At 39.7% G+C, this 16,916-nt stretch overlaps 1 protein-coding gene and 1 non-coding gene across 2 annotated transcripts in view; both read right to left on the bottom strand.

The window, feature by feature from the left end:
- Positions 1–9,208: 9,208 nt before the first annotated feature.
- Positions 9,209–16,916, bottom strand: part of LOC103514861 (cyclic nucleotide-gated cation channel subunit A-like) — a gene marked incomplete at its 5' end in the record, with an annotated part of 24,072 nt that continues 16,364 nt past the window's right edge. Inside the window, 6 exon segments of the mRNA XM_008479777.2 lie at positions 9,209–9,289; positions 10,318–10,395; positions 10,864–11,044; positions 12,165–12,420; positions 13,207–13,350; positions 14,305–14,321. Of these exon segments, the coding sequence (XP_008477999.2) occupies positions 9,226–9,289; positions 10,318–10,395; positions 10,864–11,044; positions 12,165–12,420; positions 13,207–13,350; positions 14,305–14,321 (740 nt within the window).
- Trnat-cgu lies at positions 12,989–13,061 on the bottom strand. Its single transcript has one exon. It is a non-coding gene; the product is annotated as a tRNA-Thr (tRNA).

Raw genomic sequence — 16,916 nt, 5'->3', positions numbered from 1 at the left:
AGCCAGGAATAGGGTGGGCCACCCCAAAAATTTTTTTAAAAAAAAAAAAAAAAAAAAAAAAAAAAAAAAAAAAAAAAAAACGGAGGTTTAGTTTATCTTATCTTGTGGGGCCTCTGAAGACCTATGCACAATTGGACATAGCAACATAGATTCTCTTCTAGAGGGTGAAATTACTTGAAAGCTATACAAACGAGTTTTCTAAAAGATAACTAACGTCCAGACTTTATGTTAGCAGCAGTAAAAGTGGACGCTGTGGACGTCCCCGAGTTCCGTTCCGACGTTACTTTTACTCAGTCGACAACGAATTCAGTCCCCTTGAGTTGTGTGTGATATCACTGATATCAGGTAGATAGGAACCTAAATAATATGGAACTCGATCTGACAAGATATTTTGTGACCTAATTCTTCATATAAAACCAAAAAACTTACGAACTCTTTCTTGTCATCCTTGTTACAGATTCCAACCACAAGAGCTCAACGGAAACGCCAAAACATACCTGCATCAAGCCAACCAAAGAGTTGGCGTCCGCATCACCACCTGTCTCCGCCCAATCCAAACTTCAGCACCAGTTTGAATCAGCAGCTATAGACCGAGCTCACGACCTAGGAGCTGTATCCGAAGCAGTAGTCAATATTGAACAGGAACTATGCAACGTTGCAGACAAGCTCAACAGCATTGCCAAACTGTACAAGAGATCCCAGTGTTGTAGCGGGATCAGCATTCCCACCCTGGGTCTCATCCTGGCCTGGCCTGTGCTGACTCAGTTTGTGTTCATGTGGTACGCGAAGAGCAGGAGGCAGATGCAGCAGACGAGGTGACACTTGGATCAGCATTCCGACCCTGGGTCTCATACTGGTATATGCTGACCGATTTTATGATGGTGCTGACACAGTTTGGAGGGAGGGAAGGAGAGAGAGAGAGTCATGAAAAGGAGACAGAAAGGTTCTTTTGAACCTGAATGAACTGACGTAAGTAAAACTGTAAAATTACCCTAATTTTGTATGTTTTATTATATCTAACGGTGCTTTAATTTTGTATGTTTATTGTAATGTTGTACCTAAAACTGTTTTAATTTTGTATGTTTTTGTAACGTGACTTATCTACTATATGTATAGGTACAAAAGACCCAAGTTGAAAGCTGTAAAAATAAGAAAGTGGATTGAAAATCAAAAATAAAGTTCTGAATTATATTGTGATAATTTATTTAGTTAATACAAAGTAATTCTGGTTTTTACTTTTTATTTTCAAGATTCCAAGTTAGGTACATATGTAGGTATTTCAAACATTGTTTCAAAGGTGATTGAACCTGGGACCTCCTACATGCAAGAAAAAAAAAAAAAAAAAAAAAAAACAGACTGAATGCCAAGTCCAAATCGTCGAGGTAGGTAAAACTTTTAACTTGCTCCATTCGTTCTTGGTAAATTTTATGGTAGGTACCTACAGACTTTGGTAATTAAAGCTGGAAACGTGGTTGGAAACCAGTTTTTTTTTTCTTTTTTTTATGGTTGTCTATTCTTTCTTATTCGACTTACCTAAATAGATTTTTTTCTCCTTGTTCTTTGTAATTTTCTTCGACTCATGTACATAAGTATAAGGTAAAACTAGCTCGATCTTCAGTTTTATAGCACGATGTTGGATGTTGAGTTTTATTTTGACGTAATAATCATCACGATCATGAAATGACCTTGATCATGAACTATAGTGACCTTGAGATGATTTTCACATGATATTGGATACACTGTTTGGCGATGTGGCTTGGAGTCTGAGAATCGAGTTTTTTCCTAAAATAAAATTAAAAAAAAAAAAAATCTAGATTCTAGATGAGAAAAAAAATATCATCATTTGTGGAGCTTTTTGATTAATGATCAGAATATAGATATTTGCCATGTAGGTATAATGCCTGGTAGGTATATTTATATTTTTCGAAATAATTAATTCAAAGTTTTCTTTTTTCAAGATTTTAGATTAATTGCTGTTCCGCGCCGCGTCTATGTAGATACCTACATAATATGTAGGTACTTTTTGCCAAAGTAGGTAAAGATACCTAGCTAGTTAATGAGAAAAAGGCGCCCTAAAGGTACTTAATGAGAAAGGTAGATACTTAATGAGAAAACCTAGGTAGGTACCTATACCTACCTAGACGTAAGAAACATACTAGTATGCTAATTTTATATCCGGTACCTGGTATCAGTAAATCAGCACCCATAGATACTATGATGTATGTGTTGTATACCTATCTACTTAAAATTCATATCTGTGTCCAAGTCCACAGAAATGCACAAAAAATGAAGGTCATAATCATAATATCTATACCTACTTAATACCTCATGTACGCTCATACATAATATCTTTGATGGTATGTTCCTGTGTAGGATAAAATTCGCGGGTTTCATTCTCACCTGCGGCGAACTCACCTGCGACGAACTGCGGCGGTTGGATTTCTTCTATCCTGTCCTTTCTTTTCGGGACGTTAAGACCTCCGTTCTTATAGTTTCCCCTATCAAAAAATAGATACTTAAGTAAACACTAGTACCGAGGTAGGTAGGTACATATAAAACTTTAGAGCATAACAACCTATCTACCTACTTACCAATAAGGGATAAATAGCTACCTAACTACCAACTACATACAACTAGGTAGGTAAGTAAATATGCCTGATTGCTCATCATTACGGATAGGTACCTACTATCTACCCATTACCTATGATGCCTAAAGCTAGAAATTATCACAAACGCTCCATACCATACCTATATACACAGTAAGTACCTACATAGTAGGTAAGTAGGTAATAATGGCTGTGAAATATCCAAAATGTCGATTCGGGACGCGAATCCGCGAACATAATTGCCAAATCAGTGAACATAATCGCAAAATCCGCGAACAAAATCGCCAAATCCGCGACCATAATCGCCAAATCCGCGAACAAAATCGCCAAATCCGCGAACATAATTCCGAAATCCGCGAACATAATTGTGATATCCGCGAACATAATCGCGAAATCCGCGAACATAATCGCGAAATCCGCGACCATAATCGCCAAATCCGCGAACAAAATCGCCAAATCCGCGAACGTAATCGCGAAATCCGCGAACATAATCGCCAAATCCGCGAACAAAATCGCCAAATCCGCGAACATAATCGCCAAATCCGCGAACAAAATCACCAAATCCGTGAACATAATCGCGAAATCCGCGAACAAAATTGCCAAATCCGCGAACATAATTACGAAATTAATCCGCGAACGTAATCGCAAAATCCGCGAACATAATCGCGAAATCCGCGAACATAATCGCCAAATCCGCGAACATTATCGCGAAATCCGCGAACATAATCGCGAAATCCGCGAACGTAATCGCGAAATCCGCGAACGTAATCGCGAAATCCGCGAACGTAATCGCGAAATCCGCGAACGTAATCGCGAAATCCGCGAACATAATCGCGAAATCCGCGAACGTAATCGCGAAATCCGCGAACATAATCGCGAAATCCGCGAACGTAATCGCGAAATCCGCGAACATAATCGCGAAATCCGCGAACGTAATCGCGAAATCCGCGAACATAATCGCGAAATCCGCGAACGTAATCGCGAAATCCGCGAACATAATCGCGAAATCCGCGAACGTAATCGCGAAATCCGCGAACATAATCGCGAAATCCGCGAACGTAATCGCGAAATCCGCGAACATAATCGCGAAATCCGCGACCATAATCGCGAAATCCGCGAACATAATCGCGAAATCCGCGAACATGATCGCGAAATCACATAGGTACGATATGTACATATACCTATAGGTACGATAGGTGATAGGTAACATACCTATTATTAAAAACAGATAACAAAATACAGTCGAACCTGGATAAACGAGAATCCAAGGGACCATCTCATTTTTTCGTTTAAGGCGGTTTAATACAACCATTTTCTCGTTTATAAAGGTTTAGCAAAGTGGAAGAGCAAAGTGATGAAAGCATGACAAATTTAAACAAGTTAGGAACAAATTCTGATTTATAGAGGTACCTAATTTTAAAGTTAAAAAACGCGTCCCGAATTTTTTCTGGGACAAAAACGGAAATTCGGGACAAAACGCCCCAAAATGAAAAACTGAACGGGACGCCGGGACACCCCCTGAAATTCGGGACTGTCTCGGCCAATTCGGGACGTTTGGCAAGCCTATAAATCATAGGTAATACGGTTAGACTCGTTTAGTGCTAAGACTTTACAAGAACTTAATTAACGAAGGATGGGTTTTTCCTTTAAAATTATGAATTACCTAGGTATACCAAAACATTATTAATTTATTACCCACATTTTCAGTCGGTAGGTAGGTAGGTATATTGGTATAGGACCTTAGGCAATTTATGTTATAGGTAGGTAGGTACGTTCTAATTAATAAATAATTAGGTAGGTAGGATTAATTTTATCGTAGGTAGTCTATTGATTTTAATCGTGAGTATTCGTGAGATAAGAGATATGTAAATTTATAAAATTATCTCAGAAAACGCGTAAAAAAATGAGAAATCTGAAAAATGTTCAATATACATTTTCTGCAATGTAGATATTGGTACCCTAAGGCTTGTATGTCATAGTTTAGCCCAGTGGTAAAATGCTAGCTTGCCTTGCAGAAGATCCCGGGTTCGATGCCCACCATCGACATTTTGTACACGTTTTTCGATTACAAACAGGTATTTCAAAGGGTTAGCGACTTTCTGGTGTTCACGTGTTGATCCTGCTTCTCAAAGTTGTAACCGGAGTATTCTTCTCAAGAATCCAATCTTTCCGCGGCTATTACCTACATATTAATGACGTGGATCTTTGTCACTTGTAAAGAAGAAAATCGCGAAATTCATTTCCGCAAAATTTTGCAAACTTGCTCACAGCTTGGGTCAAAAACTGGTACCATAAACCATAACAAACTATCAAAATATTAACAACCAATTAGATCGTGACATCTCAGTAATGCAATACCAAGGTTGTTTTATTTCCGAATCCAAATTTATTTCCAATTTTTTTTTTTTTTAACCTGGTATCCGAATAAATTTTATTTCTTACTCTTCATACTTCATACCTAAATAAATATTTCCCTTTTCTTCTTCTCTTTATTTTTTATTTAGGTATTTATTTATTTAATTTTTTCTTCTTTTTCTTTCATGTCTGGCCGACATAGGACGAATGTCCCGCATTCATAAGGAGATGTGAATAGGATTTGGTTTCGATTCAGCGTAAAAGTCAAGGACATTGGTGTCTTCCCTCTACTTCGATTTGCGACCTTAAAGTTTAAATAAGAACTTCTAGATTTAAAACCGTATATATGAAGTGTACGAATAAAAAATTGGTTTTTAATAAGAACTTCTAGGTTTATAACCGTACAGTGTATAGTGTATGGAGAAAAACATAAGAATAAGGTAAACTATGCTTGGAAGTTCATGAAATCCCACATGTGGATAACATCAAATAGATACCTACCTAGGTGTAGGTACCTAGTCTAACCAGTATTTGTATAATTTTATGGTAGGTATCTAGGTATAGGTAAGAAGCCTGGTATTGAGTAGGTACTTCATAGTCTTCAAACCGCGAACTCTCGAAGTTTAATAAAATAACCTTAGCTTGGCATGTGTTGGGTTTAGAAATTAGGATAAAAATAATTAATTTTTGGAGTTTTTCGTTTCCGCAAAATCATAGGTACCTATACCTAATTATTCTTATTTACTAGGTAGGTATACTTACCTATCGAGATTGTGTGCCTATAATTACATACCTATGTCGAATTTTGTTTAACTTATAGGTAATCTAGGTATAGGTAAGAAGCCTGGTATTGAGTAGGTACTTCATAGTCTTCAAACCGCGAACTCTCGAAGTTTAATAAAATAACCTTAAGCTTGGCATGTGTTGGGTTTAGAAATTAGGATAAAAATAATTAATTTTTGGAGTTTTTCGTTTCCGCAAAATCATAAGGTAGGTACCTATACCAAAATTATTCTTATTTACTAGGTAGGTACTTACCTATACCTATCTAGATTTTGTGCCTATAATTACATTTGTCGAATTTTGTTTGACTTATAGGTACTGTAGACTTGTAGAATCTAGGTGCCTACACTTCCCAGAGAGCACAAATTCATGTATAACGCACGTTTTCCACTTTATGAAAACGCACGGATAATGTGCCGATGTGCCTGAAAAACGCACTTAGGTAGGTATAATCTAATAGGTACCTACCTAGGTAATTTTCCCTTCAAAATATAGGTAGATAGGTTAGGTGTACCTACATGGTCAACTTTTTCATCATTGCCAAGATACCAAGTTTATTGATCATGATCACCTATAAGCCTAAACTAAATCGATGTAGGTACTTGTACGTATTGTCGAGTAATCACCAAGTATTTAAATGCATACACATGGAACTACGCCCTCTTTCTACAATAGAACCCTAACTAGATATTTAATCTAGATTTAGGTGTGGAGTACTTTATAGAAAATAATGGAATTTCATCTTTTCGATGCAAAATAGTATGCAGTGGCGACGCTACAGTATTTCACGGAGGCAGAGAATGATTCACTTCAGTTATACGAAGTAATGCCGCCACTCACGCTCAGACCGCCTCATAGACTTAGGTCTGACGAAGGTACTTCTTGGTTTCAGTAGGTTATTTTATTATTTATCACAAAATTTTGCCCCAATTTGAAATTTGTTTTTGACCGTCAGGGCTAAAATTTCCATTTTGTGGGTCCGAATTTTCATATGGATCATTAAAGTAACTCGACTTACCAATCAGTTTCTTTTCAGTGATAACCCCTCCCTGCCTGATGCCTTCCCGTCTCTGAGTAGGCGCGAATGTGACTTTTCTGCAGCACAAACGACCTTTCAGTATATTTCCATTTCAGAATGCTACCAAAGTTCCCTTGGTACCGTCACTGTCCAGCTATGTCTATGTCTGAGTAGGTATAGGGTATACTTCTACTACGGAATCGTACATCATGGGAATTCAATTAGTTTACAATAGGGCATATAAAATTCGCCAAGGATAAAACTCGAACGCTATTCTCAAAGTTTGCAGATTGGTTTGAGATTATCTCGATTGCAATAAAATCATAAAAAGAATAAGGTCGCCTTATCACCTTTTCCATGAAATGCATTTGAATTTAATAGTTACCTATAAGTTAGATACCTAGGTAGGTACCTATGAAAACCGCAAAACACAAAACGTTATTGAGTTTGGCTTGAGGTTTGGTTGGATGGATGGTAAAAGTATCAAAAGATTATGGCTGTTTGCCACCAAGAAAGTTTGGTGAAGTAGGTTATTTAGGGCCTTGTAGATCGAAATGACCCTACGCTGGGTTTTCAGAAAAGTACGGTCGGCCGCTATTCAGGATCAAATTTTCACTATTCAGGACTAAACTTCGGAAAAGGCCAAAAGGAGTTAGGGCTTCTCTGGACTTTTCTTTTCGTGAGATTATCTCGATTGCAATAAAATCATAAAAAGAATAAGGTCGCCTTATCACCTTTTCCATGAAATGCATTTGAATTTAATAGTTACCTATAAGTTAGATACCTAGGTGAGATTATCTCGATTGCAATAAAATCATAAAAAGAATAAGGTCGCCTTATCACCTTTTCCATGAAATGCATTTGAATTTAATAGTTAGTTATAGGTACCTATGAAAACCGCAAAACACAAAACGTTATTGAGTTTGGCTTGAGGTTTGGTTGGATGGATGGTAAAAGTATCAAAAGATTATGGATGTTTGCCACCAAGAAAGTTTGGTGAAGTAGGTTATTTAGGGCCTTGTAGATCGAAATGACCCTAGGCTGGGTTTTCAGAAAAGTACGGTCGGCCGCTATTCAGGACTAAACTTTGGAAAAGGCAAAAAGGAGTTAGGGCTTCTCTAGACTTTACCTTTCGGGCCAGGTGGCTCAAACTTTGTACAGATGTTCATTACTTATAACATGTAGATCCAAAGTGTTTTCAATACCTACCAACCTAGGTGTAACTATTACGTCTTTAATTTTATTTAATAAACATCTCTACCCCTGTAATTACCTTTTAAGTTAAAACCTTTGATCTGTCACAATTTAAGTAGTTTCTGGTCTATACTTCGATATAATCGACCTGAAAAGCAATTCTATAGGTTATGTGTTCAAGAAAGCAGAATTTTGAATTTGGACGAATCATATCGAAATATGGAATTGTAAATACTTTTCCATACTTTGGTGATTTAGGGCACAGGTGGCTCAAACTTTGTACAGATGTTCATTACTTATAGCATGTAGATCCAAAGTGTTTTCAATACCAACCTAGGTATAACTACGTCTTTAATTTTATTTAATAAACATCTCTACCTCTGTAATTACCTTTTAAGGTAAAACCTTTGATCTGTCACAATTTAAGTAGTTTCTGGTCTACACTTCGGACTTCGATATAATCGACCTGAAAAGCAATTCTATATAGGTTATGTGTTCAAGTATCTATATGAAGTTGTTGAAATGTAGGATAATCAGAAAGAACAATTTACACTTTGTAATGCGATTGGGAATCATTGAACTGTAGGTGCATAACCTTATACCTATCATGATAAATTAGCTCTTCGCATATGATAGATAGGTCAATTGAAAAGAAAGAAAGAAACTTTGCATTATTGCGGTTTGCGGTAGGTATAGCTTTGCAGTCCAGTTCCTAATAATTAACTTACTTACCTATAGGTAAGTAAGTTTTACACTTTGTAATGCGATCGGGAATCATTGAACTGATGTAGGTGCATAACCTTATACCTATCATGATAAATTAGCTCTTCGTATATGATAGATAGGTCAATTGAGAAGAAAAGAAAGAAACTTTGCATTATTGCGGTTTGCGGTAGGTATATAGCTTTGCAGTCCAGTTCCCAATAATTAACTTCAAGTATCTATAGGTATTAGATATCAAGTTGTTGAAATGTAGGATAATCAGAAGAACAATTTACACTTTGTAATGCGATCGGGAATCATTGAACTGATGTAGGTGCATAACCTTATACCTATCATGATAAATTAGCTCTTCGTATATGATAGATAGGAAAAGATTCGTCGCGAGAATGTTCCAAATTTTGACTGTGAGCTGACCGTTACCGTACCTTGACTAGAACGTCTAGTGTATGGTCAAGGTTTCTACATAGTGGAGGAGGAGGCAGTGTTGTCAGACGTTCATCACAAATGAGTTTCGAGTGCGGGGGGAGGGGAGGGGGGAGGGCGGTGTCATACTTCGATCGGTTTGCGTCGCCGTCGGGTCCAAGCACCGCGAGATGTCGTGTGAAATGACCTTAGACAAATAAATTCAAATCATTAGGTAGTTGAAAAGGAGAACTCATCACAGTTGGGGGGAGGGGTCACTGTTACTGGTATTACCTACAAGTTACTGGTGTTCTTCTTCCAAGATGAATCTCCACAAAGTCACGTCAAAATTTATCAGAATCTTTAGTTGACCAACAGCAGATAGAGGTCATGGAGTTTGAAAAATTGCAAATGAAATAGAATAGGTATTTCTCTTAAGATCTTCAGATGTAATTCCCGTCCGGAATAGTGAAATCGCGAGAAGAGCTCATACATAACTCCTGAGGTCCTCAATCATAGCTCCTACAGTTTTAATACCTTGATTACAGACCCACTCTAATGCCCATAAATATTAATGGCATGTACTGTGATGGGACTTGGTAGACCTGTGCATGAGCCCTACAACGCCCTACACTTGAAGTTAGACCACGCTACGCCACTGGCTCATACATAACTCCTGAGGTCCTCAATCATAGCTCCTACAGTTTTAATATCTTGATTACAGACTAATATAAGTCCTATAGCCCACCGGACAAGGAAAGTAAAGTAAGTACCTAGGACCAAGAAAGATATTTTTCCGTACGGTTAGAGAGATATTTGGTAAGTATTTCCAATTATTATTAAATATGTTTATATTAGACATCCTAGGTTATAAAGTTATGAAATAGGTAACTACAAAACTTATTACCTTTATATGATACAATGGATACACGTTCCGGTTTTTATCTTATCTGACTCGAGTTTCGTCCATCTCCGTGGACTTTTTCAAGGAATGAGTTTCCTTGAAAAAGTCCACGGAGATGGACGAAACTCGAGTCAGATAAGATCAAAACCGGAACGTGTATCCATTGTATCATATAAAGGTAATAAGTTTTGTAGTTACCTATTTCATAACTTTAAGTATTTCCAATTTTCGTTGACATACCATTATGCATTAACCAAGGTTTGGTACTAGGTACATATCGTACACAATATGTAGCTGGAGTAGGATTCGTAGATAAATTTAGTAATATTTACCTGCGAGGAGCCACAGGACTTGTCGTCGTATCTTCTACCAGACCGTCCGAGAGAAATCCCGGAGATAACAGGCACTTGCTGGAAATGGAAAATATCTCTATTAATATTCACCACAGAACAACTTGACAGAATTTATTGTTTACCTACTAAAAACGTCAGGTGCCGCATCTCAAGTAACGCTGACCAACACCATCAAAACCCAAATTGTTTCGCCAAAGAGAGGTCCTCAGTTTGCACCTTCACAAACAGATATACCCAGCCTACTTCGCTTGAAGGATAGAGCGTCTGCCTTTGCAAGCGCCCGGGGCGAAATTTATCCTAAACAAATAAGGTTCGTTCTTGGGACATCCTCGGAACTCTAATATCCTGTCCTTGAGAGGTAAAGAATTCACTCCCGTTGACATTTTTTTACCCGAGTTCAATTGTCCTCCTCTCTTCGATTCGGAACGATAAGACATCCGTTGTTACAGACCACTTAAAATGCTACAGAAAGGGCCTTCACAAACAGACCACCAAGCGTTGACCTAACTTGGATCAGTCACTCACCTGTTTCGAACATCCTCAGGGTGTGTTGGTTCTGCTTGGGAGTTCCGCTTAGAGCTGGTCGCTTGGTTCACACTCGCTCCCTGTTCTAGGAGCGCAAGGCGTTGCTTCATCTTAGCTTGCTGACTCAGATATTCCGCCATGAGACGCGCGAACCGAGTCTGCAAATGCTCCAGCGTTGTGTCTGCAAAAAAAAAGCAAGTCAGCATGAGTAATTAATTAGACTTACTTTATCATGGACACTCGTTGCTATGTTGAAAGCCCAGAAGAGGTTAGGTAGTAGAGCAGCCGCAGAAGACACTAAAGTATTGCATGAGTAGTTTTCCAAGAGGTTTGATAGAGGGAACTGTAACTGCTAAGGTCTTAACTTCCCGAAGAGAGAAGACAGGATAGGAGTAAGCCAGCCGTTTTGGGAATGAACCTTATTTGTTTAAAATCCGTCCCGGGCTGGAATCAAACCGACGACCTGGCGCCTACATCTTGTAAGTTACAAGGCATGTGTGTACCCTTCAAGCTGACTAGGCTCGCTGCAAGAGATTTTATAGAGGGAACTGTAACAGCGGAGTTCTTATCGGTGCTGGGTCAACACGAGGACACCAGAAAGTAACCCCTAGGAATATTTGCAATCGAAATACGCATGCAAGTTATTTGTCAACTCTGGTATTTGAACCCGGGACCTTCTACAAGGAAAGCAAAGCGTGTTACCACTGGACTATGCTCCCAGTTTATTTACTCACCCAGGTTGGTGGTGCGAGTCCAAGTCAGTTCACAAAATTGAGCGTAGTATACGAGTAGTTAGCATTAAAATGTCAAGACTTGACACAATTAAAATTCTTTTGGCACCGGTCGCTATGCGCATTTACATGTCATAGCTACTCATTTTCCTCACGAGGCTGAGTGGGCCCCGCAACAGCCAGTCACGGAATAAATCATTTGGGTGATACAAATTTCTTGACCCCGTCGGGAATCAAACCCGGGCCTCCCGCGTGCAAGGCGAGCGGAGTGACCACTACGCCAATTAAATGTAGGTACCTAAATAGGTGTGTAGGTGGATAAAAGGTAGTTGCACATGACAACTTGACCAGTAGGTATAGGTATTAAGTAAGATACAACGGTATGACAAGTACGAGGTAGCTACTGATTATAAATGGATCTACAAAGTACACCCTTTCCCTGGTTATTTACTCACCCAGGTTGGTGGTGCGAGTCCAAGTCAGTTCACAAAATTGAGCGTAGTATACGAGTAGTTAGCATTAAAATGTCAAGACTTGACACAATTAAAATTCTTTTTTTTTTTTACTCACCCAATCTCCGCACGGTGTCTTTCAACGCTTCGTGCTCCACCTGGGAATTCCGAAACGCTTCCTCATCGAGCAATCCGTCCTTCCGCAGCAGCTGACAGCCTCGTTCCATGAGACTATGTCTAGCCTCAGGATAGTCTGCCAGAGTCTCCCACAGGTCGCGCTTCGCTAGACAGAAGAGGTCAGAGTAGCCGAGGCTCCGGACGTTGGCTGTGCGACGGTTCCCGGTTCGATTCCCGGCGATTTCCAGGACACTCACCTGTGAGGATGAAGAGGAATCATGCATTACTTTGTTCAAAACTGTCTTTCTTAATTTCATGGGTTGAGCCTTCACTATTAAATTTAGCCATTTGGTATTAGGTATCTCATAGCCCTTCGAGCAGAAGGATGTAATTCTACCTATTTTTTTTTTTATTACTATTATTTTTTTTTATTATTTAGGGTAGGGACAGTATATAAGACATCTATCATGTAATTCTACCTAAGTCTTTTATGTCCGGGGCAGGCCCGTGTTCAGGATTTCCGCACAGGTGGGACCCAATAATCCGAACAGTAGGTTGTAGGGGGGATGCTCCAAATTATAGGCCAATGCTTGAGTAAATTACTCCATTTAGGAGCAAAAGGAAGACTGAGGGTAGCGGGGCGGTATCCCCTGGCCCTCCCGCTAAATACGGCCCTAGTCCGGGATGTTTTTTTTAAAGAGGTTTGACAGAGGGAAATGCAACTGCTATGGTCTTATCGTCCCGAAATCGAAGAGAGAAGGAAGACAGGAGAATGGAGAAAGCCAGCCGTTCCGAGAACGAACATTATACCATCAGGATAAAATTCGCCCCGGGCGGGAATCGAACCCGCGACCTAGCGCTTACGAGGCAGACGCACTACCAACTAAGCTAACTAGGCTGGCAGTTCGGAATGTGAATTATGTGCCACAGAAACATATTTTCCATTTTCCTGCTATTCAACAGCTAGTATGGCCATGGTTTCCGTGTTCTTGGAACGTGAAACTTTCCCTTTAACCCAGATCAACCCCCAAGACATGTCTTACCTCTCCAAAGACACTACCAGCGCTGAGTGTAGCCAACACTGTCTCCTCATCATCAGCTACTACGTTGAGCTTGCCCCTCTTCACAATGTACATCTCCTTGCCTACGTCACCCTTACGACAGATGTAATCTCCCGGACTAAACACCTGAAAGAAATACAGACGAGAAAGTGTCAAATCGGATAGCGTGTCACCTAATGGGGTTTCGCCCTAAAGGAGGTGACAAGCTACCCGCCTCCCCACAAAAACAGGTTTGTGGCGCCTTATTCACAGCCTGCGTGAGGATGAAAAGAGAACACGATTGCCAAAATGGTCAAGTATCCGGATACTAACCACAAACAACGTTGCTTAGCTTCAATGATCCAAGGGAACTGGTGTAATCCATTGTAGCCGCTGCGCGTTGGCTAAGAAACACACTTATTATATTCACAGCCTGCGTGAGGATGAAAAGAGAACACGATTGCCAAAATGGTCAAGTATCCGGATACTAACCACAAACAACGTTGCTTAGCATCAATGATCCGAGGGAACTGGTGTAATCCATTGTAGCCGCTGCGCGTTGGCTAAGAAACACACTTATTACCTTCTTGATTCATGACTTGCTTTAACCATTGTCTTCACTCAAAAGACATACCTACCTATCCTCATTCATCCAGATTCGAAAAGTCCACCTGGCTGCTCCATATTTGTACCTACTTGTGAAAGAGGACCAGAAAAATTTGCTTGCCATTTCCACCTGAATAAATTCCAAATATTTTCAGGAAGAGTCCACGCTCCCAAAAAAATATTCCCACTTCAGATTTTTCGCTAGGAAATTTCCTTCAAAATTTTACCTTCCCACATCTCGTAAATATTTCCTTCCAATACAATCAACATTCAAATACCTCGCTGGCATTTACGTTTCATATTTGACTTTCATGAACGTCGCAAAACGTTCGCTTTATTTCTCGAAAATTTTCCGAAAAAAAAAAGTTCTAAAACTTCCTGCAATTCAATTATAGCGAAGTGCCCCTCCCTAACCTCGTTGAGAGGGAAATGGAAATCCTTCGTTCGCTTCAAAGCACTTCACTTTGCAAAGGCTCCAAGGAGCTGGTGTATGACCTGACTAATCTTTTGAGCTGTGAATAGAAACTCGGCAATTTATATTACTTACTTAGGGTAAGTGTACCATTTATTCGCCCTTCATCATAATAATTATCAAGTTTCTCGCACACAAACAAGCTGTTTCATTTTCCAAACAGGCTTGTTACAGTGGTGTAACAATCCATGGAACAGCAAAGGTTACAGTTACAGCAGATAATTTGAAATTATAAATAGAGGGAACTGTAACTGCTAAGGTCTTATTGTCCCGAAATCGAAGAGAGAAGAAAGACAGTATAGGAGAAAGCCAGCCGTTCCGAGAACGAACATTATCCGTTCAGGATAAATTCCACCCCGGGCGGAAATCGAACCCGCGGCCTAGCGCTTACAAGGCAGACGTACTACCAACCAAGCTAACTAGGCTGTCTAAGGGAGGTTGTACTGTCTAGGTGTAGGTAGGATCTCAGCAAAAGGACATATCCCCCAGCCCAGTAATTACCTACACCTACGTTGGAATACACGTGCCACATTGCATAACTTCCCAAATTTACGGCGTTCATAAAATTTAATCATCAAGAGATAGAAAGAAACAGAGAAAAATAATAACACCTACCTAGGTACCTATTTCTGTGATTTTTAATTTTCCTTATATAGAATTTTGAAACTACACGTAGCTCTTGTGAAATAGCGAAAGATGCTCAATATAGTAGCTAACTGATTGGAATACACGTGCCACATTGCATAACTTCCCAAATTTACGGCGTTCATAAAATTTAATCATCAAGAGATAGAAAGAAAGAGAGAAAAATACCTAATAACACCTACCTACCTATTTCTGTGATTTTTAATTTTCCTTATTTAGAATTTAGAAACTACAGCGCTTGTAAAATAGCGAAAAATGCCCAATATAGTAGGTATACCAGTGGGCAGGTGGGCCAATAAATTGTACGTTTTTTAGGTGGGCGAATAAATGGTACACTTACCCTGGATGCCTAGTGCCCAATCTGAGGTTTAGGTGTAGGGGCTGGACAGCCCTAAAGGATGGGTTAAGCTTCTACGAATCTAGATACCTAGTCATTTGTGATATCACGTACCGAGTGGGTCACTGAAGTTAAGCAACGTTGCGCGTGGTTATATACTGGTTTTTCCTGTCACCACTCAGGTTGGGTGAGGTTAATTTGAGTATAAGCTTAACCCGACTTTTAGGGCTGTTTGTCCCTACACCTAAGCCTCAGTGAGCTTTTTGTGTATGACAGATTCGTGGATTCCTAATAGGTTAATGTGAGTAGGCGGGCCAAATGAAGGGTAAAGCACTCGTCGCGTCACCCGTCACTAAAAACCTTGGCAGTTAGGTATACAGTGACGTAATAGTGCTCGTTCACTGAAACTAATTGGGAAGGGGAAATTGGCCGCAATTTGAAAAACGAAAATAATATTTCAACTCCGCACACACAATGTAAAATATTCTCACCTGAAAATATTACTAAGCTCCGAGCTCTATTTAGAATTCTATTAATTTCTCCCTAAGCCCCCTCCCAAATTCCCCCCTCTAAGCTCCCTCCCAAATTCCCTTCCTCTAAGCCCCTTCCGAAATTCCCTTCCTCTAAGCTCCCTCCCAAATTCCCTTCCTCTATGCCCCCTCCCAAATTCCCTTTCTCTAAGCTCCCTCCCAAATTCCCTTCCTCTAAGCTTAGGCGGGCCAATGAAGGGTAAAGCACTCGTCGCGTCACCCGTCACTAAAAACCTTGGCTGTTATACAGTGACGTACTGGTGATCGTTTTTTACTTTCCTTATCCTATAGTTTTCGATGGTCAGTTTTTAGTGTCAAAACACGTTTTGAGGTCCCTAGAGCCTAAATACAAAGTTTCAGCCATTGGTCTGTGTATCTGTGTGTCTGTCTGTAAACAGGTGTGTCTGTGTGTCTGTGTGTCCGTGTGTCTGTGTGTCTGTCTGTCTGTCTGTAAACAAAATATCTCGAGAACGGTAAGAGCTAGAGACTTGAAATTTGGTATGTATCTTTCAAATGTGACAAGGATGCGACACGAAACTTTTGGTTAAGACCGGTGCTGCGGTTGGCGGTATATTGACCGCTTTTTGACGGTTTTTCGGTGTAATTTAACAATATCTCGGGAACGGTATAAGCTAAAGACTTGAAATTTGGTATGTAGTTCACAAATGTGACAAGGATGCAGCACAAAACGTTTGGTTAAAATAGGTGCTGCGGTTGGCGGTATTTCGATCGGTTTTTGGCGGGTTTCAACCGCTTTTTGGCGGTTTTCAGCTATACTGGCTAATCTGACTCGAGTTTCGTCCATCTCCGTGGACTTTTTCAAGGAATGAGTTTCCTTGAAAAAGTCCACGGAGATGGACAAAACTCGAGTCAGATAAGATCAAAACCGGAACGTGTATCCATTGTATCATATAAAGGTAATGAGTTTTGTAGTTACCTATTTCATAGCTTTAAGTATTTCCAATTTTCGTTGACATTCCTATATGGCTTAACCAAGGTTTGGTACTACATATCGTACACAATATGTAACTGGAGTAGGATTCGTAGATAAATGCTGTCAAATGTGACAAGGATGCGACACGAAACTTTTGGTTAAGACCGGTGCAACGCTTGGCGGCATTTT

Source organism: Diaphorina citri, unplaced genomic scaffold (genome assembly GCF_000475195.1).
Source record: "Diaphorina citri unplaced genomic scaffold, Diaci psyllid genome assembly version 1.1 scaffold1236, whole genome shotgun sequence".
Lineage (NCBI taxonomy): Eukaryota > Metazoa > Arthropoda > Insecta > Hemiptera > Psyllidae > Diaphorina > Diaphorina citri.
This window is presented reverse-complemented; position numbering and strand designations above follow the sequence as displayed.